Source organism: Macaca nemestrina, chromosome 3 (genome assembly GCF_043159975.1).
Source record: "Macaca nemestrina isolate mMacNem1 chromosome 3, mMacNem.hap1, whole genome shotgun sequence".
Lineage (NCBI taxonomy): Eukaryota > Metazoa > Chordata > Mammalia > Primates > Cercopithecidae > Macaca > Macaca nemestrina.
In genome coordinates, this window is record NC_092127.1 from 143,856,079 (window position 1) to 143,879,146 (window position 23,068).

Consider the following 23,068-nt stretch of genomic DNA (forward strand, 5'->3'; position numbering starts at 1 on the left):
GGAAAAAAATATCCCCATTTCCCTGTGTTTGTGGCTCCTCACAGGCTTCCCTGGGGCGACTGTAGCACAGTAATATTGAGGGTACAGCATAGGTGAGCAGCAGGAGGCCCCAAGCTATAATTATCATGAATCCTTTTGGCTTTCACATTGTGAAAACAGAATCTATAACTCTGAATGTCCAGCTAGGGAGCCGATCAGAGGGGATTCCCTTAGTAGTGAGGAGGTAGGTTTGTAGTGAATTATCCAGAGCAAATCTTGGCTGGAATTGCAAGACACCATAGTCAAACCCTGAAGGTCTCTAGTGCTAGCATAACCAATCAGAATCTGAGTCAACGAAGGAAGGAGGCTTTGGGCCCTGTCCCAGCCCAGAGAGACAAATGATGAGCTTCCCTAGCCATAGACTTTGACCATGAGTATCAGCCAAACAGCAACCAAGTAGATATCCTGCCTTAGAGCACTGACATTGGCTTCATCTTGGTAAGGAACATATTTAGAAGAGATGCTAAATGATAATCTGAGCATTTTTGTTTAAGAGGGACTCAAATTTTCATAAAGCAAAGATTCTCATACTTTGCTGCTTGTCAGATCCACCTGGGTTGTTAAGAAAGCTCAGAGAGACCCAGGCTCCTTAAAGGGTGTGGCCTGAGTCTTAATGCATGTATCAAGTTCCACACCAAAATCTGAAAACCACTGCCCTAGAGGGACTGCTTAAAGTATTCGATTAGATCAACTTTAAACTGAATGAGACTTTTCATTTCCCCTCCCTACCGGCTAACTAGTAGGTGAAAGCTCAAAAGAGATGAGATAAGCTACAGATACTACTTTTAAAGTTTTTATGCACAAGTTGTACGTTAAGATAAATTTTGTAATACCTTCTGTTTTTCATTATTTAGTATCATTGTCATGCAATTAGATTATGTGTTTTATGATAAATGTGTATATTGTTTATTGCTGAACACCAGTGCTGGAATTGTGCCTGGCACACAGTAGTCGCAAAAATGTTAGTTGAGGGACTCTATCAGTCAAGTAATTAATTAATTAATGTGTATCCATTTGGCACAGAGAATTTATTGTCAGGAGATACTCTGCCTGGTGGTGAGGGAAAAGGTGAGGGAACAAGGCATACGAAGTCTGGTAGAAGTAGGACTAAACATTTTTTTGAAACAGTCAAAAATTTAACTAAAGAGCTTCTGCACAGCGAAATAAACTAGTAAAAAAGTAAACAGCCTACACAATAGGAGAAGATATCTGTAAACTATGCAACCGACAAAGGTCTAATATCCAGAATCTATAAGAAACTTAAACAAATTAACAAGTGAAAAACAACCCCATTAAAAAATGGGCAGGCTGGGCACAGCGGTTCACACCTGTAATCCCAACACTTTGGGAGGCCAAGGAGGGTGGATCACTTGAGGTTAGGAGTTTGAGACCAGACTGGCCAACATAGTGAAACCCCATCTCTACTAAAAATACAAAAATTAGCCAGGTGTGGTGGCATATGCCTGTAGTCTCAGCTATTCAGGAGGCTAAGGTGGGAGAATCATTTGATCCCAGCAGGCCAAGTTTGCAATGAGTTGAGATTGCATCATTGCCCTCCAGCCTGGGTGACAGAGTGAGACCCTATGTTCAGAAGAAAAAATATTTTTTTTAAATGGGCAAAGACCATAAACACACACTTCTCAAAAGAAGACATACAAACTGCCAAAAAGCATATGAAAAAATGCTCAACATCACTAATCATTAGACAAACACAAATCAAAACCACAGTGAGATACCATCTCACACCAGCCAGAATAGCTATTATTAAAAAGGCAAAAAATAACAGATACTGGTGAGGTTGAGGAGAAACAGGAACACTCATACACTGTTGGTGGGAACATAAATTAGTTCAGCCACTATGGAAAGCAATTTAGAGATTTCTCAAAAAACTTAAAACAGAGTTACTATTTGATCCAGCAGTCTCATTATATGGTATATACCCAAAGGAATACAAATCATTCTACCATAAAGATACATGCAGGCATACATTCATCACTGCATTATTTACAACAGCAAAGACATGGAATCACCCTAAATTCCTAGCAATGGTGGACTAGACAAAGGAAATGTGATACCTATATGTAATGGAATACTATGCAGCCATAAGAAAGAGCAGGATCATGTCCATTCGTGTTTGCAGTAACATGGATGGAAACGGAGGCCATTATCCCAAGTAAATTAAGGTGGGAACAGAAAAACAAATACTGGAGAATTCTCACCTGTTGTCAGAGGGACTCGGTGGGAGGCAATTGAATCATGGGGGCAGGTCTTTCTTATGCTGTCCTCATGATAGTGAATAAGGCTCAGCAGATCTGATGTCTTTATAAGGCAGAGTTTCCCTGCACAAGCTTTCTCTTTTCTTGCTGCCATCCATATAAGATGTGACTTGCTCCTCCTTGTCTTCTGCCATGATTGTGAGACCTCCCCAGCCACATGGAACTGTAAGTCCATTAAATGCTTTTTCCTGCATCCATTACCCAGTCTTGGCTATGTCTTTATCAGCAGCATGAAAACAGACTAAATACATTAAATTGGTAATAGTAGAGTGTGGCACTGCTGAAAAGATACCCAAAAAGTGACTTTGGAATTGTTGAATGGCTTTGCCCAAAATGCTAACAGCAATATGGACAATAAAGTCCTGGCTGAGGTGGTTTCAGATGGAAATGAGGAACTTGTTGGGAACTGGAGCAAAGGTGACTCTTGCTATGTTTTAGCAGAGACTGGCAGCATTTTGACCCTGCTCTAGAGATTTGTGGAAGTTTGAACTCGAGAGAGATAATTTAGAGTATCTTGTGAAAAAAATTTCAAAGCAGCAAAGCATTCAAGAGGAAACTTGGGTGCTGTTAAAGGCATTCAGTTTTAAAAGGGAAACAGAGCACAAAAGTTTGGAAAATTTGCAGCCTGACAAAGTGATAGAAAAGAAAATTATATTTTCTGAGAAAAAATTCAAGTGGCTGTAGAAATTTACATAACTAATGAGGAACTGAACGTTAATCCCCAAGACAATGGGGAAAATGTCTCCACGGCACATCAGAGGTCTTCACAGCAGGTCCTCCCATCACAGGCTAGAGACCTAGGAATAAAAGATGGTTTCATGGGCTTGGTGCAGGCTTCCCATGCTGTGTGCAGTCTAGGAACTTGGCACCTTGCGTCCCAGCCACTCCAGCAGTGACTAATAGGGGCCAAGGTACAGCTCAGGCCGTGGCTTAAGAGAGTGCAAGACCCAAGCCTTGGCAGCTTCCACAAGGTGTTGAGCCTGCAAGTGCACAGAAGTCAAGGATTGAGGTTTGGGAACCTCCACATAGATTTCCGAGGATATATAGGAACGCCTGGATGTCCAGGCAGAAGTTTGCTGCAGGGGCAGGGCTCTCATGGAGAACCTCTGCTAGGGCAGTCCAGAAGGAAATGTGGGGTCGGAGCCCCCACACAGAGTCCCTACTGGGGCACCACCTAGTGCAGCTATGAGAAGAGGGCCACCATCCTCCAGACCTCAGAATGGTAGATCCACTGACAGCTTGCACCATGTGCCTGGAAAAGCTGCAGACACTCAACATCAGTCCATGAAGACAGCTGGGAGGGATGCTGTACCTTGAAAAGTCACAGGGATAGAGCTACCAAAGACCATGGGAACCCACCTCTTGCATTGGCATGACTTGGATGTGAGACATGGAATCAAAGGAGATCATTTTGGAGCTTTAAGATTTGACTGCCCTGCTGGATTTCAGACTTACATGGGGCCTATAGCCCCTTCATTTTGGTTAATTTCTCCCATTTGAAATGGCTGTATTTACCCAATGCTTGTACCCCCATTGTATCTGGGAAGTAACTAATTTGCTTTTGATTTTACAAGCTCACAGGCAGAAGGGACTTGCCTTGTCTCAGATGAGACATTGGACTGTGGATTATTGAGTTAATGCTGAAATGAGTTCAGACTTTGGGAGACTGTTGGGAAGGCATTATTGGTGTTGAACTATGAGGACATGAGACTTTGGAGGGGCCAGGGGTGGAATCATATGGTTTGGCTCTGTCCCCACCCAAATCTCATCTTACATGTGGGAGGGACTCCTACATGTGGGAGGGACCTGGTGGGAGGCAGTTGAATCAAGGGGGCAGGTCTTTTCCGTGATGATCTCATGATAGTAAGTCTCATGAGCTCTGATGGCTTTAAAAGGTGGAGTTTCCCTGCACAAGCTCTCTCTTTGCCTGCTGCCATCCATGTAAGAGATGACTTGCTCCTCCTTGCCTTCTGCCATGATTTTGAGGCCTCCCCAGCCACGTGGAACTATAGGTTCATTAAATGCTTTTTCCTGTATAAATTACCCAGTCTTGGGTATGTCGTTGTCAGCAGCATGAAAACGGACTAATACAGAGCATAACCAGGAAGTCTGTAAAAGTTTAACTCAAAGATTCAAGTGAATGAAGGTGCTGAATGCTCTTGAGGCCTGAGAAAGACTATGCCAGTCTGCTGCCAATAAACTGATGTGATGTAGTAAAATTTATAGATGTTCAACAGTCCCCCCTTTTTAAAAATAATATATTTGATATCTAGCCTACATTTCTGATTCAAATTTCTTTTTTTAATGAAGTTTTTATGTATTATAAAATTTCAATGTATGGAACAAAGAAAATATAGATAATAGAAAAAGTATGCATGATTATACCACCTGGAGATCTTACTGTTAACATAGTTATATAATAAATATAAGCATTTACTAGAACTACAATTTTATCCTGCTGTGTTCTCAATACCTAGAACAATGCCTGGAACATAAGTGCTCAAATTCATAATTGTTGAGTGAATCAGTTAAGACATGTATGTAATAATTTTCTTTGCATTCAGCACTCATTTGAATAAGAGGTCTCCCTTATTCTCAATCCTTATGAGCCCTCAAAGAGAAAAGGCACACTTTAATATTTTGACTATCTTTCCCAAAAGCAAAACTGAGCACAAGACCTTCTGAGAGGCTAAGGCCAGGTGCAGTGGCTCATGCCTGTAGTCCCAACACTTTGGGAGGCCGAGGTGGGTGCATTGCTTGAGCCTAGGATTTCAACTCCAGCCTGAACAATGTGGTGAAACTCAATCTCTACAAAAAGTACAAAATAAAGTTGTGTTTTGGGGGTTTTGTTTTGTTGTTGTTGTTTTGGTTTGGTTTTTTTTTTTTTTTTGGGGGGGGGGTCCTGGTGCACAAACTTGTAGTCCCAGCTACAAGTAGGGAGACTGAGGTGGGAGGATTGCTGGAGCCAGGGAGGTCAAGGCTGCAGTGAGCTGTGATTGTGCCACTGCACCCCAGCCTGGAACACAGAGCAAGGCCCTGTATCAAAGGAAAAGAGGCTGAACAGGCAGAATTCAGAAGAGCGCAATGTTAGAGCTTTTGCATGTTATGATCCACTTAGCAATCTGAGGATCCTCCTGAATTTTAAGCAGCAGAATTGGATGGTTGGCTCATATCAGCTTGTGTTCCTGTGTGACTCCTAGCTTGCTTTCATCTGCCTGAAGAGTAAGTCCCGTTTGTTCTATTATCACATCATCTTCTGCTTCTTCCCCCAAAATGCATGTCTATTTGTGTTTCCCTTACTGAGGAAGTTTATACTTATCAAAACAAATTTCATGTTACTTTTCATTGTACCACTTTTAATTTAGCAACCAACAATTAAATAAACAAAAATATCTTGGTTTTATGTCTTTCAGAATTGAAAATGCTCCAGCTCTAATTCAGTTTATAGCTTGCTTGTAAATCACTTGAGACAAATTGTTATCACTGATTTTGATTGAGTCATGTGTCCCATGACCTAAATATATTTCAAAGATTATTGGGTAGAAAGAGGGAAAGCAAATCTCATTACCAAATCAAACTGAATAAATTACATAATAATAATAATATATAATATGTTTTACTAGTTTTAAAACTGAGTGACTTTGTACTGTGTCAATTTAGCTAAGCCAGAAATATATTTCCCAGAATTCCCTTCTCAGTATGATTCTGAGTTAGGCCTTTTCACAAGAGAAATTTACATAAGATCTGAAAGGCAGACATGAGAAGCAGCTATATTTTTACTCCAGGGGACAATATAAGACCAAGTACTGCTGCAGCTCATACACATTGTCTCATCTGTTGACTCACCTTGTTGATATAGAGCACTGCCAGCTCCAGCTAGATTGTTCCTTCAGCATCTTCAAATCCTAAAGCAGGAATACTTTACAGGTGCCAGCTTATCCTGTAGGTCACCTATATGACCAAGGCTGGCAACCAGGAAAAACAGATGCAGGTTCAGTTGTGTCCTCTTGTGTTCCAGTTTGTCACTACAAATTTGTTTTTCCCTCAAGGATTCAACTTTTTTCTCTTCTGTTCATTTTATCCTTCTTCCTCCATTTTATGTCAATCTTCCCTTCCAAAACTAGTAGTTTAAAACAATGAACAATTATTATCTCACACATTCTGTGGACCAGGAATTCCAGGATCATTTGTCTGAGTCCTCTGGTACATGGGCTCTCACTAGGCTGCAATCGAAGTATTGGCTGGGGCAGCAGTTGCATCTAAAGGCTCAACTCAGTGGAGGATCTGCTCTAAATTCAGGCATGTGATTGTTGACAGGAGTTGGCTCATCACAGGTTGCTTGACTGAGGGCCTCATTTTCTGGCTGTTAGCCAGAGGCTCCCTCAGTTATTTGCCACATTTACTCAAATTGCAGCAGCTGGCTTCCATCGGAGCAAGCAAATGAGGGGGAGAGAGGCTCAGGCAAATATACGCACGGAGTCACCTTGTAATCCGATCTCAGAAGTGACATCCCTTCACTTTGTTTATATTCTGTTTGCTAGAAGGAAGTCACTAGGTTCAGCCAATACTCGAGAGGAGGGGATTATAAAAGGCCGTGACTACCATAAGCAGGGATTGCTGGAAGCTATCTTTGACGGTGCCCACCCCACCCCGTCAAACAGTCTTTTGAGGCATCTTGCATGTGCTGTACAGAACTTCTCTCATAAAAAGTAAAACTTCTAAGAATCTTAAGTGCATTTTATCAGAGCATCTTTAGAGAAAAGATTTGTGACTGGCTATTGTCTAGTGGACTGGATTATGAATTTGTATACGAAAAAGTCATGAAGTTTTTAAAAGAAATGTATCAGTTGAAATAAAGAGGAAGAAACAAGCTGAAAAGAGGCATTTCTACCATCAAATTTGCACATGCATCAAAGTGGCTGTCTACTCCGTTGAAAAATCAGTTATATCTCATGGAAGAGGAAGGATGGCTCAGAAGACAGAACCAAGATTCTAAATGGTGGCACCATGAGCTATAAACAATGACTCACAGGGAGTAGGTGTGAGTCCTTAGCCGAGAAATGCTCACATGTGTCTGGCCAAATTTCAGGATTACCATAAGCTAGTTATTGCTTTGGGCCTTCCATTCTCTCCTCCTAATCCAAGTATCTGGTGTGGTCATCCTTTGCTTTTTACTGCTAGATGTGTGAGTGTCCAGGCAGATTACTTATTTACTTATTTCACAGGATTTTAGACCTAAAATAATGTATGGAAGGAATTACACCTGAAGAGTGTCATCTCCACTTGTATTGGATTTAGATGACATGACCCAGGGCCATGAGCCAGAGCCTGATGACATTTTTAGGGAGGCTCTTGGGAGGGAATAAATTTGTTTTTCATATGGGAGTAATATAAGCAATGTGTGGCCAGAAAGTGAATTGTGGCAGTTTTAAAACTTGTTCACAAATTATTTAAAATTCTCTTCATTAGGAAGTTAAGTCTACGTTCTCTCCCCTCAAATCTGGGTGGGTTTTTGTTTCTACCAGCAGAGTGTGGGAGAAGTGATGTCATTTGACTTCCAAAGCTAATTCATAAAGGATAGTATAGCTTCTGCTTTGTTAGCTAGAATACTCATTCTAGGAGCCCTGTGCTGCCACAGAAGAAATCTGACTAGTTTAAGGATGCCATTATGTGAGGAATCCAAGCTATGGAAAAGGGAAGTGTAGGCAACCTGGTCCTAAGTCCTGTCTTTAAAAAGTCCCAGCCAGGTAGCAGATATGTGAGTGAACAAGGCTTCAGGTAATTCTAGCTCCTAGCCACTGAGTCACCTTTAGTCTTTGAGCCTTTCCACCTGGTTCCCCAGATACTGTGGTGCAGAGACAAGCCATCCTTGTCATGTGTTGTCTGAATTCCTGGCCCATGAAATCTAGGAGAGTAACAAAATGGTTGTTCTAAGCAACTAAGTTTTGGGGTAATTTGTTACACAGTTATAACAACTGGGACTAAGCCATGCAAAACCATCAGAGCTAAATCATGAATAAAATATATATTTAAATTTGGGTGATGGGTACATCGAAAGCCAAATCACCACCATTATGCAATATACCCAAGTAACAAACATGCATGTGCACCCTGAATGTAGAATTTTTTAAATGAGAGAAAGATATAAATAACAATAATAATAATCATCATCATACTGGAGCCCTCAGGTAATTTAAAAATAAAATAAAATGAGCATCTGTTTTTTTTTTTAAATAAAATGCATGTTTAAGGCCAATAAATAAAAAATTTTGAATAAAGTCAACTATCTGTGTATTTACAATTATTTTAGAATCTTGTGTGAATGATTATTTATATATATTAAGATATAAATACTCCTAGTACAATGTTTAGCAATAAAGAACAAGGATTTGTTATTGTGCCCCAAAAAATACATATATATTTATTTTCAAATGTTTATTATGAATGACCTACTAGTAATAATATTCTGGCGCAAGGTTTCAAAGCTTTAAATGTATATCTCCAAGTTCCAGAAGAATAAAGCTGTGGTTTAATGTTCAAGGTTACATAAATCTGGGCAGAGCTGGAATTCAAGCCCAAGTCTTTTTTTCTTCTCTAAATCTCTTACTTTTCACTACTACACTCTCTTTTCTTCAGATGTGTTTATATTTTAAGAAAACATTAAGAACCTATAATTATGAAAAGTTGGTCCCACTTGGAAGAAGCTCAAGGATGAAAAATTAAGTTTATATCCTAACAAGAGAGATTGGGAATGATTTAATGATTAGGAAAATGATGGGTTTGCATATATGAGGGTAATTTTCTGTATTTCCTTATATGTGTGTATCTTTAATTCATAAAAAATAAAATTTAGGTTAACTTAATGAAGCACTTCATTTTAGTGAGGGTTAACCCTTCATCTCATACACCGAAGTTTTTCATCAATCATTTTTACTTCATGATTTAAAAGAAAAAAAAAAGACAGACACTGGATTTGATCAGTACAATTCTGCATACAGATACCAATGATACACAAGATTCAGGACTAAATGGTTATTAAGGCCCCTTTAATTTTAATAGAGACAGTAACAGTAGCTCCCGTCTATGCAGCAATGGTTATTTCACAGATACCGGGCAAAAGACTCTCTACATAACTTAATCCCTGAAACAAGCCTCTAAAGTAAATATTACTTTATTCTGCCTTTTTCTATGAATGAGAAAGCTAGTACTCAAAAAAGCTAAATCACTTTCCCAAAGTCACTCAGTTAGTAAATAGTGGAGTTGGGATTATTTAATGGTTCAATCTCTCATTTCTTCATCTTTTAAGTACTCTAAGGAAACAATAAAAATCACATGGGAGGATAACACATTGGCATGGTCAATCACAGGAAAAATAAACCTGTAGTACTCTAACTTGGTTTTTATTTCTATATATGTAGGGTTTTAAAAATTACAACTATTGATCAGCTTTGAGAATATCATTCCTATTATAACTGTACAGTCCTAATATCCACCCAATACGTAAATTTTCTATCTTTATATGTTGGTAATTTAAAAATATATACATGGAAAAACATACAGTACAAACAAACCAAATTCAAATAAAAATCTTTAAAAACTCTTAGAAATTCTTTAAGCAGGTTATGTCAATCCTCTTAAAAATGATTATTCTATGTACAATACATAATCTTTAAAAATACAGCTCCAGGAACAAAAACTCTTTGGTTCAGCAAAAGGATTATAAATGTGGAAATCTAATTTGTTAAGGATGCACCTCTCTGGATTGGGCTTCACTTATCTAGCTTAACTCGTTAAGGAAGCATATAGCTGGCTTTTTTCTGAATGATGAAATTATGAGTGGGGACTGAGTAGAGGTTGCTTTTGACATAGAACATTATCATGTGAAAATATAACCAGAAGCTCGAATAATCCCGGAACTTATACAGCATTTTTACTCTGCTAGATTTAAAAACTACAGAAAAGTCTCTGCTTCTCATTCATTTTGGAAGAAGGGTAAGGGAATGATCATGGTCAATACATACAACCATTCATCAGTAAAGTTCTTAGGTACTAGGATCCCATGCTATTGAAACTATCCTATTTATTATTTGGATGATTGCAAGGAAGGGATAGGAGGAATGCTGTTGTCCCTTTTACTTCTGAAATCCCATCACTTTTCCGGTGGCTTGCCTGTCTTAACAATCTAAATTTATAAACCCATCCATGACTCAGATGTCTTTAAAAAGAACTATTAACTCAGCAGTGATTACAGTGCATCAACATTTGTCAATGGGATTTAGATTAAAAATTAACGATGATTCTATACAATTTTGGTTTATTAATAACAACAATCACAGAATTTTTCAAAATACCTCAGATTTTCAGAGTTAGCAGTCTTACCTATTAGAATATATTCTCCTTTCTATTTACTGGAAGGCAAAAGCCTTCACAATTTTGTTCCAGCATATTTTCTACTTTGGTGGTGAAAATATTTTAGCATCATTTAACCACACATTTGTAACTATCTTGAACGAGGGCTTTTGAAAAGTGTCTAAAGTATCACAGCTGATCGTAAAGGAAAGAAAATAGTTCTTGCTTTACTTTTTTTTCTATTGCCCAATAGAAAATAATTATCTGACTGGATTGATTGATTCAATTACTTTGGGGAAAGGTACCACTGACTATTGCTCAATCTTGCCTCTCCCTGGACTCATGTCAGAGGCATATTAATATACTCTCAGGTTAAAAGCAGGTGAAAGTCAGGAGGTTCTGTTGGCTACCATGCTTTCTGCAAACCACCATTTTAAGATGCCATCATGCTTATATGAAGTTGCTGAGAGCTGGGGAGCTCTCCAAAATTCACCATTGTTTTTCCTTCTATTTGTATGACTTAGTTATTCAAGGACAAGACCCTTTTTAAACGTTAGTAGTACTCAAACTAGAAGGATATGATTAGAATGGAACAATATATCGCAGAAAAACCTGCCACTTAAACAAAAATGGCTCTGATTGTGGAAAGGAAAATGGGGTAGCCTCTAGCAGTTGAGAAAAGCAAAGAATGTAATACATCAACAATCCACAGCATCTAAATGAGACATTATAACTCAGAATCACATCCATACCATTCTCCTCTTCCCCTTGTGCAGGGATTTCTTTTCCCTAATGGTCTTCCAAAGATATTATAATACTCTGAAAAGAAAATAATGTGTTGGATTATTGATCGTTGAGGTCCTCTTCTGTAGTGTACAGGCAGTAATCAACTTTTCTTCTGTCAGAAGTCTTTATCCCAGCCTGATAGCTCATCTGGAGGCATTCCCTTTTCAGGAGGGTATTTGTCAAAGTAGCTGTGATCTATGGGTCCATTGAGCTAATACAGAGATAATTAAAACAAAAGGAAGAATAATGTTGACCAAGCATGCTATCACATATGGGTAATGCTTTTTATATCAGAACACTGATTTCATACTGCAACCACTTGGAAGTTACATACTAGAAAAAAATGACCAATTATCATTCTTGAGTCCTAGTCTCAGCCTCATGAGATCTTCTCTTTACAACCAAATACATTTGGTCACCAGATAACATTCAATAGTAACTACATGGCATGAGGAGTTTTCCTAAAGAAAACATTCAGAAATAGGCCAGGCGCTGTGGCTCATGCCTGTAATCCCAGCACTTTGGGAGGCTGAGACAGGTGGATCACCTGAAGTCAGGAGTTCGAGACCAACCTGGCCAATGTGGTGAAACTCCATCTCTACTAAAAATATAAAAATTAGTTGGGCATGGTGGTACACACCTGTGATCCCAGCTACTTTGGAGGCTGAGGCAGGAGAATCACTTGAACCTGAGAGTTTGTGAAGGCTGCAGTGAGCTGAGATCACAGCACTGCACTCCAGCCTGGGTAATAGAGTAAGACTTCGTCTCAAAAAAAAAAAAAAAAGTGACAGAAATTATGTCTATTTATTTTTTTAATTGAAAACTCTTTTAAAATCAAAATCTGCCAGCATTCTTCTTCCATTGTATAAGTTTTTCACCAGTCCTGAAATTTTTTACGGTTAATTGATCCATATAAAGTATTCAGAATGCCAAAAAAGGAACAATTCAAAATATTAGTGACCCTGTTGAAAGACTAAAATTATGCTGGTATTAAATTATTTCACAAATAAAATGATTTCTAACTCTGCTTTCAAACAAATGTAAGTAGTGCCTGATTGAATGATCAGCTGAAAAATAATTAAAAATATTATTTATGATAGATGAGAATGTGGTGGAGGAACAGAGCTAGAGATCATTCAGGAGCTCAAAGTGACATCGCTGTAATAAAACCCTCCATTCCCACTGATATATGTGAGAACACAACTCTTAGAACTTGTATCTATATAACAATAATTTTAAAAAGGAATAGAATTGATGCTGAATCTGATCCCATTCTTTTAATAAACAATATCTATCCATAGGTACCATGAAATAATTTCTTCTCAAAAAATGTTCGTACAATAATGACCTTTAGAAATTCATAATATATTTATGCCGCATGCCATAAAAATGTAATTATAACAGAATTGAGAAGAAATATTGATGTTATTACAAATTTTAAATCTAAAATTTAAAGGCATTTAAAGAATGATCATGAAAGATTGTCAAGCATAGAAACATTTTACATTAGGATGAAATCTTATAGGGAACATAGAATGAAAATATGATGATATGATGAAAAGGAGTGATACAATATTTCTGCCCACACTTTATAAGTGGCTGATATGTATTAAATCTCAATGGTATTTAGATTATAGTAGACACATTTAAAGGAATGAAGTAACAGTAGTGTTTTATTTTAAAATGTCAATATTTATAACATACTAGAAATCATATTCTCCACAACTACACTTTGAGGAAAAAAATTCAGATATCATCTACAAATGTATAAGAGGAAACACAGATCTTTGCATTCTTTTGGAAAAAACACTAACATAAACTTAGTAGTATGTTGACCTAGATCATTCCTGAGATATTCTTACTCCCATGTTAGCTGAAGTTCTGCTTCCTCTAGAGCTGCACTATCCAATAATATAACCATCAGCAACACAAAGTGACTGAGCACTTGAAATGTCCCTTATCTGAACTGAGATGTGCTGTAACAGTAAAATTCACTTGGGATTTAGAAAATTCAGTGTGAAAAATAAACATAACCTATCTTACTATTATTTTGTATTGATTACATATTGAAATAATATTTTGGAGGTATTATGATAAAAAATTAAAATTATTTTCACCTGTTTTTTTTTTCACCTTTTTAACATGACTGTTAGAAAATTTTAAGTTACATACATTGTTCACATCAAATTTCTACAGTCATTTGTCAGCCTGAACAACACTGACTACTTTGGGACTTAAGTGGCACTGACATGTATTAGGTTCCTGATAGGTAAGTTAATGTCCATCAACTAGGCAGTACTATTTAGTCCCTATAATCACAATTACTAAGATAAATTCACCGTATAATCACAATTACTAAGATAAATTCACTTAATTTTAAAAAAACCTGTTTTTCAAAAAAAACCACCTAAAATCTGTTATGGGCATATACATTCACATACATCTAAAATCTGTGTACAAAAACAAGTCCCTGGGGAAAAAAGTAATATAATAAATACAATACCTCTCTTTGTAAAGGCGATGGAAGGCTCCGTGCTTTCAGTCCCTCCCAATTAAAACCATTTAACCACCTGAAAAATGAGAAAGAAAGACAGAAAGAAGGAAGGAGGGAAGGAAGGAAGGAAGGAAGGAAGGAAGGAAGGAAGGAAGGAAGGAAGGAAGGAAGGAAGGAAGGAAGGAAGGAAGGAGAGAAAGAAAGAGAGAAAGAGAGGACAAAAAGGAATATTACTTGGATGATAAAGTATTCGTGTGTCAAGTTATCTGCTACAGCTTTAAATAGCACTTACATACTAATTATTCCCAGATTTCTATTTCCAACCAAGACCCCTCCATCAGCCTACAGGCTAAGGTCTACAATTGTTATTCATCTTCTCACAATTAGATGTCTAATAGGCATCTGGCATGTATCAGTTCCAAACAGAAGCTTAAAATTTTCTCCACCAACCTTATCTTAATTCTTCCAGTTGCTCAAACCAAAACTCTTGTAGTTGTTCTTTGTCTTATATCCTACCTGAGTCTATGAGCAAATCTTGTCAGTGCTAGATTCTAATTCTATCTATATTCAGTATCTGGCCAGTCTTCAACACCTTTACTCTACTAGCAAGGAACCAGCCCTACTTTTGTGCTGGAGATAACTCAGCAGCAAGATTGGTCATTTATAGCAAAGTCAGGTCACAACATGCTTTGGTTCAATATTCCCCCACCTTTTCCATCTTACTCAGTATAAAGGGCAAAGGCTATTCCATGTATTTGCTGTAACCTACAAGGCCTAAAATCATTGTTTCTACCACCATCCTTCCATTACCTTACCACTGTTTTACTTTTCTCTTTCTTTCTCTCTTAACTCATTTGTCTTCTCACTATTTTCCTAACCAGCCAGGGATGTTCCCATTTTAAGGCCTTTGTACTCCAGGCTGGATTGTTCTTTCTCTAGATTTCCATGTCTTATTCTCTCACCACCTTCATGTCTTTTCTCAAAGGTCATCTTCTCAGTGAGATCTTCTTTGGTCATCCAATCTAAAATTGCAACTCTCCCCCACAAATACACACACACACACACACACACACACACACACACACACACACACGCTTCTTATCCTCCTTCCCTACTTTATTTTACCCCCTTAGCATCTATAGCTATCTAATATACTACTTGGCTTAGTTATCGTGTTTACTTTCTATCTCCCCAATAGAAAGCAAGCTCCATGAGGGCAGGGATTTTTATCTAGTTCCCTTTCTCTGTGCCCCAACACTTGGAGTAGTGCTTGATATGGGACAGGGGCTCAATAAACTTTTGTTGAGTGACTGAATGACTCTGCAAAGGAACACACTTACACAGAAAAAAGTATTTTACAGTAATCTGTGAAAATATGGGATTAAGCGGAAGTTCTTTCATCATTACTTACACATCATTAATCTAAAAGGGCTGATCTGATTGATCTTCATGTATTTCAAGCATATATTTCCAGCTTGATGGTCTAGAAATATCTAACACCAGGAGTCAGGAGGCCTCATTTCTCTTGAATAGAAACAATCTACTCTGTCTCTCAGGATTTTATATCAAGAACATGAAATCATGCTGTTCTATAGCCACTGATCTTTTCTACTGGCACACTGAGGTCAGCTCAGCCAGCCAACCAATATTTATGGAAAATCGACTTGGTCTCAGGCATCAAAAAATGGCCCTGATAGACTTGCTTGATGCAGGGTTATCACAAACCTTCAATTTGTAAAAAATAAAATATCTGCAAGGTGCAGTAAGTAAAGCAAAGTGCAATAAAACAAGGTATGCTTGTACCCGAAACAAAGGTTTCCTCTTCCTTTCAGGAAAGATTTAGTTGCACCCTACAAGTATATCAGCCTCCTTTTAAGATAGGTGTTGGGAGACATGACTGGTGCCTAGTTTTAAATTAGCTCTTAGATATAAGACAGTAGAGTTCTGTAACTATTTTTGGGGAAGATTATTTAATATAGAATGGACAGATACATACAACTATACTGTTTTAAAATACAAAATTAAAGTGACTGGTTCTCTAAGAAAAAAGTTTCACTTTAGAAGAGACTGAGAAAATCTGACGCTAAACTTTAGAAATTTTTTTGTTTGTTTGTTTTTTAATTCTAAGAATATACTGAGTAGAGAAGCTACACAGCTTAAAGACTTGTGGAAGGTTTTAAGATGTTTTTGTTTTGCTGGGAGGTGATGAAAAAAGTCAAGTAAATAATATAAATTATTAAATTAATTTCAGGTAGTAGTAAATACAAGGAAGATAAAAGAGAATAAAGTGGTAGATGATATCGGGAATAGAAACAGGTTGGGAGGGGCTGCTAATAGCTAGGGTGGTATTCGAAAAAGTGATATTTGAAAGAGCCTGAATGAAGAGAAGGGGGAACCATGGGAAGATCTGTGGCAAAGCCCTTCCAGATGGAAGGAATGAGCTGAAGTGTAGTGAATGCAGAGGAAACTAGAAAAAAAAAATGAGTCTGAGAAAGACCCAGAGGCTAGATCATGTAGAGCTTTGCAGGAACAGTAAGGAATCAAGATTTCTACATGTAGTGAAAGAATCAGAAAGCTCTAAGTCAATGACACAAGCTAGTTTTCAAAAGCTACTTCTGGCTGCTTTAGAAATAATGACCACAGGGGCCAGAATGGGATGGTGATGTGTCCCTGTGATTAAAGGCAGGGAGACTTTCAGGAGGCTGTCACACTACTCTGTCTGTTGGCCATACCAGAAGTTAGGCTCTTCCACCTTTCTCAATCTCTTCTCATCCCCAGATTTGGGTTTGGTTCAGTGCTTGACTGGATTTTCCATGACAAGTCTAAGCTTAGCAATAGAAAAGGAATGAAAAACAGAGAGAGCAGATTCTAGTGCATTCCATTTCAGATGCTATTCTAAACCAAAATATCATTTTGCCATAAGCTGCTGAAACTCCAGTCAAAGAGTGAGAGTCAGACAGCAACCCAGCTGTTTTATATCCCTCCTCTGCCCTTGCTGTAAAACCACAGAAGTCCTCTCTTTGTTCTACCCATTGCTTTTTTGCAGAGACTGAACCTCCACTTTTAGGGATTTCTAGGTACACAGTTCTACGGATTCTTTTCTTTCGTCACCAAATATGGCAACAATTTCTTTTAACATATTTTACAATGCTCTACTCAGAGGTGCTTCACAAATATTAATACAAATCATTACCATCAATCTACTGAATCAAACAACCCATGTGTTGCTTACAGAGTACTTGTTACAATCTGATTTATCACAATATTTACTTAACATGCGTGGCTATTCACTTAACACATGGCGTTTTGACACTAACCACATTTTAAGTAATGCTAACACCAGTATGCACTGGTGTATAAAAAATATTCACCAGAGAAATATTAGCAGCAACAGCACATAAACTCCTTCTTCATTTCAGAAGACTCATAGAGCCTATTCTTGAAAGTAATTTCAAAGACTACAAATATCAAAAACAATGTTAAAATACAGGCATACCTTGGAGATATTGAAGCCTCAGATCCAAACCACTGTAATAAGGCAAGTCACACAAATTTTGGAGTTCCCAGTGCATATAAAAGTTATGTTTAAACTAAACTGCAATGTATTAAGTGTACAACAGCATTATGTCTAAAAATGTACATAATTTAAAAATGCTTTATTGCTAAAAATGCTAACAATCATCCGAGCCTTCAATGAGTCATAATCTTTTTGCTGGTAGAAGGTCATGCCTTGGTGTTGATGGCTGCTGACTGACAAGGGTAGGGGTTGGTGAAGGTTGGAGTGGCTGTGGTATCTTCTTAAAATAAGACAATGATAAAGTTTGCTGCATTGATTAACTTTTTGTTTCATAAAAGTTCTCTACAGCATGTGATACTGTTTGACAGCATTTTATGCAGAGTAGAACTTCTTTTAAAACTGAGGTCAGGCTAGGCATAGTGGCTCATGCCTATAATCTTAGCACTTTGAGAGGCTAATGTGGGAGGATCTCGAGGTCAGGAGTTTGGGTAGCATGGCAAGACACTCGTCTCTACAAAAAAAAAATTGTTAAAAAATTATCCAGTCATGGTGGCATTCACCCATAGTCCCAGCTACTCAGGAGGCTAAGGCAGAAAGATCACTCGAGCCCAGGAATTCAAGGCTGCAGTGAGCCCTGCTCACACCACTGCACTCCAGCCTGGGTGACAGGGAGACTCTGTCTAAAAAAAATAAATAAACAAATAAATAAATTGAGGTCAATTCTTTCAAACTCTGCTACTACATTATCAATTAAGTAAGTTTATGTAACATTTAAATCCTTTGTTGTCATTTCAACATGTTCACAGCATTTCTGTAAGAAGTAGATTGTATTTCAAGAAACTACTTTCTTTGCTCATCAATAATCAACTCCTCATCTGTTCAAGTTTCATCATTAGATTGCAACATTCAGTCATATGTTCAGGCTTCACTTCAAATTCTAGTTTTATTGCTATTCCTAGAACATCTGCATTTGCTTTCTCCAATTAAGTCTTCAGCTTCTCAAAGCCATTTATGAGGGTTAGGATCAACTTTTTCCAGACTCCTATTGATGTTGCTATTTTAGTCTCCTCTGAGAAATCACAAATGCTTTTAATGACATTTAGAATGGTGAATCCTTTCCAGAAGGTTTTCAATTCACTTTGCCCAGAGCCATCAAAGGAATCACTATGGAAGCTATAGCCTTACAAAATGTATTTCTTAAAAACAAGACTTTAAATTCATCAAAATTATTCCTTGAGGTTTAGGCTGCAGTGAGCCATGATTGTGCCACTGCGTTCCAGCCTGGATAACAGAATGAGACCCTCAAAACATTAAAATTAAAAAATAAATACTCTTTGGTTCATGGGCTGCAGAATGGATGTTAACAGCCATGAAAATATATTAATCTCCTTGCACATTTCCATCAGAGCTCTTTGGTGACTAGGTGCATTGTCAATGAACAGTAATATTTGAACAAAATAATTTATTCTGAGCAGTAGGTCTCAAGAGTAGACTTAAAACATTTAGTAAACCATCCTGTAAACAGATATGGTGTCATACAGGCTTTCTTCAATTTATAAAGTACAGGCAGAGTAGATTAAGCATCATTCTTAAGGGCCTTAGGATTTTTAGAATGGCAAATGAGCATTGACATCAAGTCACCAGTTGCATTCCTAATAAGAGAGTTAATCTGTTCTTTGAAGCTTTGAAGCTAGATATTAGCTTCTCCTCTCTAGCTAGGCAAATCCTACACAGCATCTTCTTTCAATGTAAGCAATTTATTCTTCATTAAAAATCTGTTGTTTATGTAGACACTTTCATCAATGATCTCAGCTGTATCTTCCGGATAACTTGCTGTGGCTTCTAAATCAGCACTTGCTGTTTCACCTTGTCCTTTTAAAGTTATGGAGACGGCTTTTTTTCTTAAACTTCATGAACCAATTTCTGACAGCTTCTGACTTTTCTTCTTCAGCTACCTCACCTCTGTCAGCCTTCATAAAGTTGACAAGAGTTTGAATTTTGATCTGGATTAGACTTTGGGTTAAGGAAATGTTGTGTCTGGTCTGTCCTCTACACAGACTACTAAAATTTGTTCCATATCAGCAATAAGGCAGTTTTGCTTTCTTACAATGTGTGTTGTGATGGTTAATAATGAGTGTCAAGTTGATTGGATTGAAGGATACAAAGTATTGATTCTGGGTGTGTCTGTGAGGGTGTTGCCAAAAGAGATTAACATTTGAGTCAGTGGGTTGGGAAAGGCAGACCCTCCCTTAATCTCGGTGAGCACCATCTAATTAGCTGCCAGTGTAGCTAGAATATAAGCAGGCAGAAAAATGTGAAAAGAGAGATTGGCCTAGCCAACCAGTCTACATCTTTCTCCCATACTGGATGCTTCTTGCCCTCAAATATGGGACTCCAAGTTCTTCAGTTTTTGAACTCGGATTGCTCTCCTTGTTCCTCAGCCTGCAGACAGCCTATTGTGGGACCTTGTGATCGTGTGAGTTAATACTTAATAAACTCCCCTTTATATATCTATTCCATTAGTTCTATACCTCTAGAGAACTCTGACTAATACATGTGTGTTCATTGGAGTAACACCTTTAATTTCCTTCAAGAAATTTTCCTTTGGATTCGAACCTTGTCTAATTGGCACAGGAGACCTAGCTTTCAGTCTGTCTCAGCTTTTGATATGCCTTCTTCACTAAGCTTAATAATTTCTAGCTTTTTATTTAAAGTGAGAGACATGAGACTGTTTCTTTTACTCGAATACTTAGAGGCCACTGTAGGGTTATTAACTGGCCTGATTTCAATTCTGTTGTGTCTCAGGAAATAGGGAGGTCTGGGTAGAGAGAGAGATGGGAAAATGGGCCATTGAAAAACTCATCAGAACACACAACACCTATCGATGAAGTCTGGCATCTTATATGGCTGCGGTTTGTGGTACCCTCAAAATTACAATACTAACATCAAAGAACACTGATCACAGATCACTATAATAGATATAAAAATAATGAAAAGTGTAAAATATTGTCAGAATTACCAAAATGTATCACAGACACAGAAAGTGAGCAAACGCTGTTGGAAAAAATGGCCCTGATAGACTTGCTTCATGCAGGGTTATCACAAACCTTCAATTTGTAAAAAATAAAATATCTACAAGGTATAGTAAGTAAAGCAAAGTGTGATAAAACAAGGTATGCCTGTACCTGAAACAAATGTTTCCTCTTCCTGTCAGGAAAGATTTAGTTGTACCCCATAAGTACATCAGCCTTCTTTTAAGATAGGTGTTGGGAGACATGACTGGTGCCTAGTTTTAAATTAGCTCTTAGATATAAGACAGTAGAGCTCTGTAACTATTTTTGGGGAAGATTATTTAATATAGAATGGACAGATACATACAACTGTATTGTTTTAAAATACAAAATTAAAGTGACTGGTTCTCTAAGAAAAAAAGTTTCACTTTAGAAGAGACTGAGAAAATCTGATGCCAAACTTTAGAAAGAAGTTTTTTTGTTTGTTTGCTTGTTGTTTGTTTTTAATTCTAAGAATATACTGAGTAGAGAAGCTACACAGCTTAAAGACTTGTGGAAGGTTTTTAAACACTCCCATTTGGAGAGAGAGATCAAGTGTTCTGATGTTCCCCACCTTCAGCTTTATAGCTTAAAAAGCACTATGAAAATAGAATGAAAAACGCTTCTGAGCATTTACACAACCAAAGACACTGTGTAAATTTGGTATATATCTAATTAATCACCTCTATACTCTGCACTCAGACTCTATATTACATATAGCAAAGACAATGTTGCCTATTAAGAAGGAATAGACAAATTAATCCCTACAGGGAAGCAAATTCAAAATTCTTTATTACTATGCTGAGGTGAGAAAATCTTTAGCATCAATTTGCACATGCATCTAATGACAATTTGACAGCTCCATTTAAATGAGCCTCAGGTAAAGAAGAAGTAAAAGCTAAAGCTGGAGCCTGTTGACAAATATATCGCTTCTATCTCCCAGCTATACCAGAGCAAAACATGAAGACCCTTCTATAATGAGAGAAAGGAAGAATGTATATTGGAAGAAAGGCTTTAATTGACAGAGCACTTGTTTCCTCAATATGAATAGTGTGTTTCTGTGTCATTTTACAATGAGAAAAGAAATTGTGATAACAGCATGGAGTGCTGGAAGAAAATAAATTAGAATCTAAGACAAATAATGAGTTTTACAGCTGAAGGCAATCCAAAAGATAGTAAAGAACATTAGAATACTACAAGCATTTTTGATTCTATAAAATCTACACGTGTCTTTATCTTTCTTTCCTTCCTATGTTTCCTCCCTCCCTTTCTTCCTAAAAACACCCTTAAGGCAGACCTCAATATGAATTTACAATATTGAATACATGGCTTTATTTCAAGTAAGTTCATTAACACATACAGTAGAGTTGGCAGGTTGATTTTTTGTTTTTGTTTTGAAGCTGTACTGCTACTGTTAAGAAACATGAATAGCATTTCTATTCAGCAACAGCCCTTCTCCCTTTATTTTCATACCATGTTGATGTGCCCCTAATTCCTCAGTGAAAAGATCCATAAAGGAATGAGGTGTTTTCATTTCTAAAAGTGAACATCAGTGTAGTCGAAGGATTTCAATTAACAAAATTCTCAAATGTATTTTGCACTATCTACATATTCTCAGAATTTTTTATATCTGTGAATCATGAACAAAATGAAAATATCTTAAAGATGGCAGCAGTTATCCAAGCACTGATTTAACAAGCCAAAACTTGAAGGTTTGAACTGTCACATTTGAATATTTAATAAATCAGAGAGGATGTCTTATGAAGGTTATCAATGGTTCTGAAGGCCAGCTTTAAAAATTCACAGAACTGAAAATGTACATGTCAGATTACTGCACAAGAATAAAGCATGGTTTGAGGTTCTGTGGAAACCAGTGAAATCAGTGTCCATTACGCAAAAAGTAAAATATACCACGAGGGTTCAGAATTTGAGGATATTCAAAGGAAAATTACGTTTAAAATAAATATATATTAATTAAACCTGAAATATAATACTTTTTCAGTTGATTTAGGTGACCCATCCTCTTGAATACTGACAACAACAATGGTATCCTCCTTTACTTACAAATTAAATGCCCAGATTAGAATGTAATTCCTTCACAGATTTCAAGTTGATATTTCAAAGTATAATAAATACGTACAACTAGCATAGATCAATAAAAATACATACTAGGATCAGGCGTGGTGACTCACGCCTGTAATCCCAGCACTTTGGGAGGCCAAAGCAGGTGGATCACGAGGTCAGGAGTTTGAGACTAGCCTGGCCAACATGGTGAAACCCTGCCTCTCCTAAAATACAAAAATCAGCTGAGTGTGGTGGTGGCTGCCTGTAATCCCAGCTCCTTGGGAGGCTGAGGCAGGAGGGTCATTTGAACTCAAGAGGTGGAGGTTGCAGTGAGCCAAGATCGTGGCATTGCACTCCAGCCTGGGCAACAGGGCGAGACTCTGTCAACACACACATACACACACACACACACACACACACACACACACACACACACGAATAATAAAGACAGAAGTGGATAAAAAGTTAATTTGCTATGACTTGAAGACATGAT

The 23,068-nt window shown here is 37.6% G+C and overlaps 1 protein-coding gene across 8 annotated transcripts in view; it reads right to left on the reverse strand.

Moving 5' to 3' along the window:
- Positions 1 to 8,539: 8,539 nt before the first annotated feature.
- LOC105463319 (protein kinase cGMP-dependent 2) overlaps positions 8,540 to 23,068 on the reverse strand; it is a 155,777-nt gene continuing 141,248 nt past the window's right edge. For 5 of the 8 annotated variants that reach the window (XM_011710351.3, XM_011710349.3, XM_071093566.1 and 2 more), the window contains 2 exons: positions 13,954 to 14,020; positions 8,581 to 11,661 (listed from right to left, as the gene is read on the reverse strand). In XM_011710351.3, coding sequence (XP_011708653.1) covers positions 11,566 to 11,661; positions 13,954 to 14,020 — 163 coding nt within the window. In that variant the 3' untranslated portion in view covers positions 8,581 to 11,565. Of the gene's footprint in view, positions 11,662 to 13,953; positions 14,021 to 23,068 lie in introns of all 8 variants that reach the window. The other 3 variants (XM_011710353.3, XM_071093567.1, XM_011710354.3) reach the window with 2 other exon arrangements.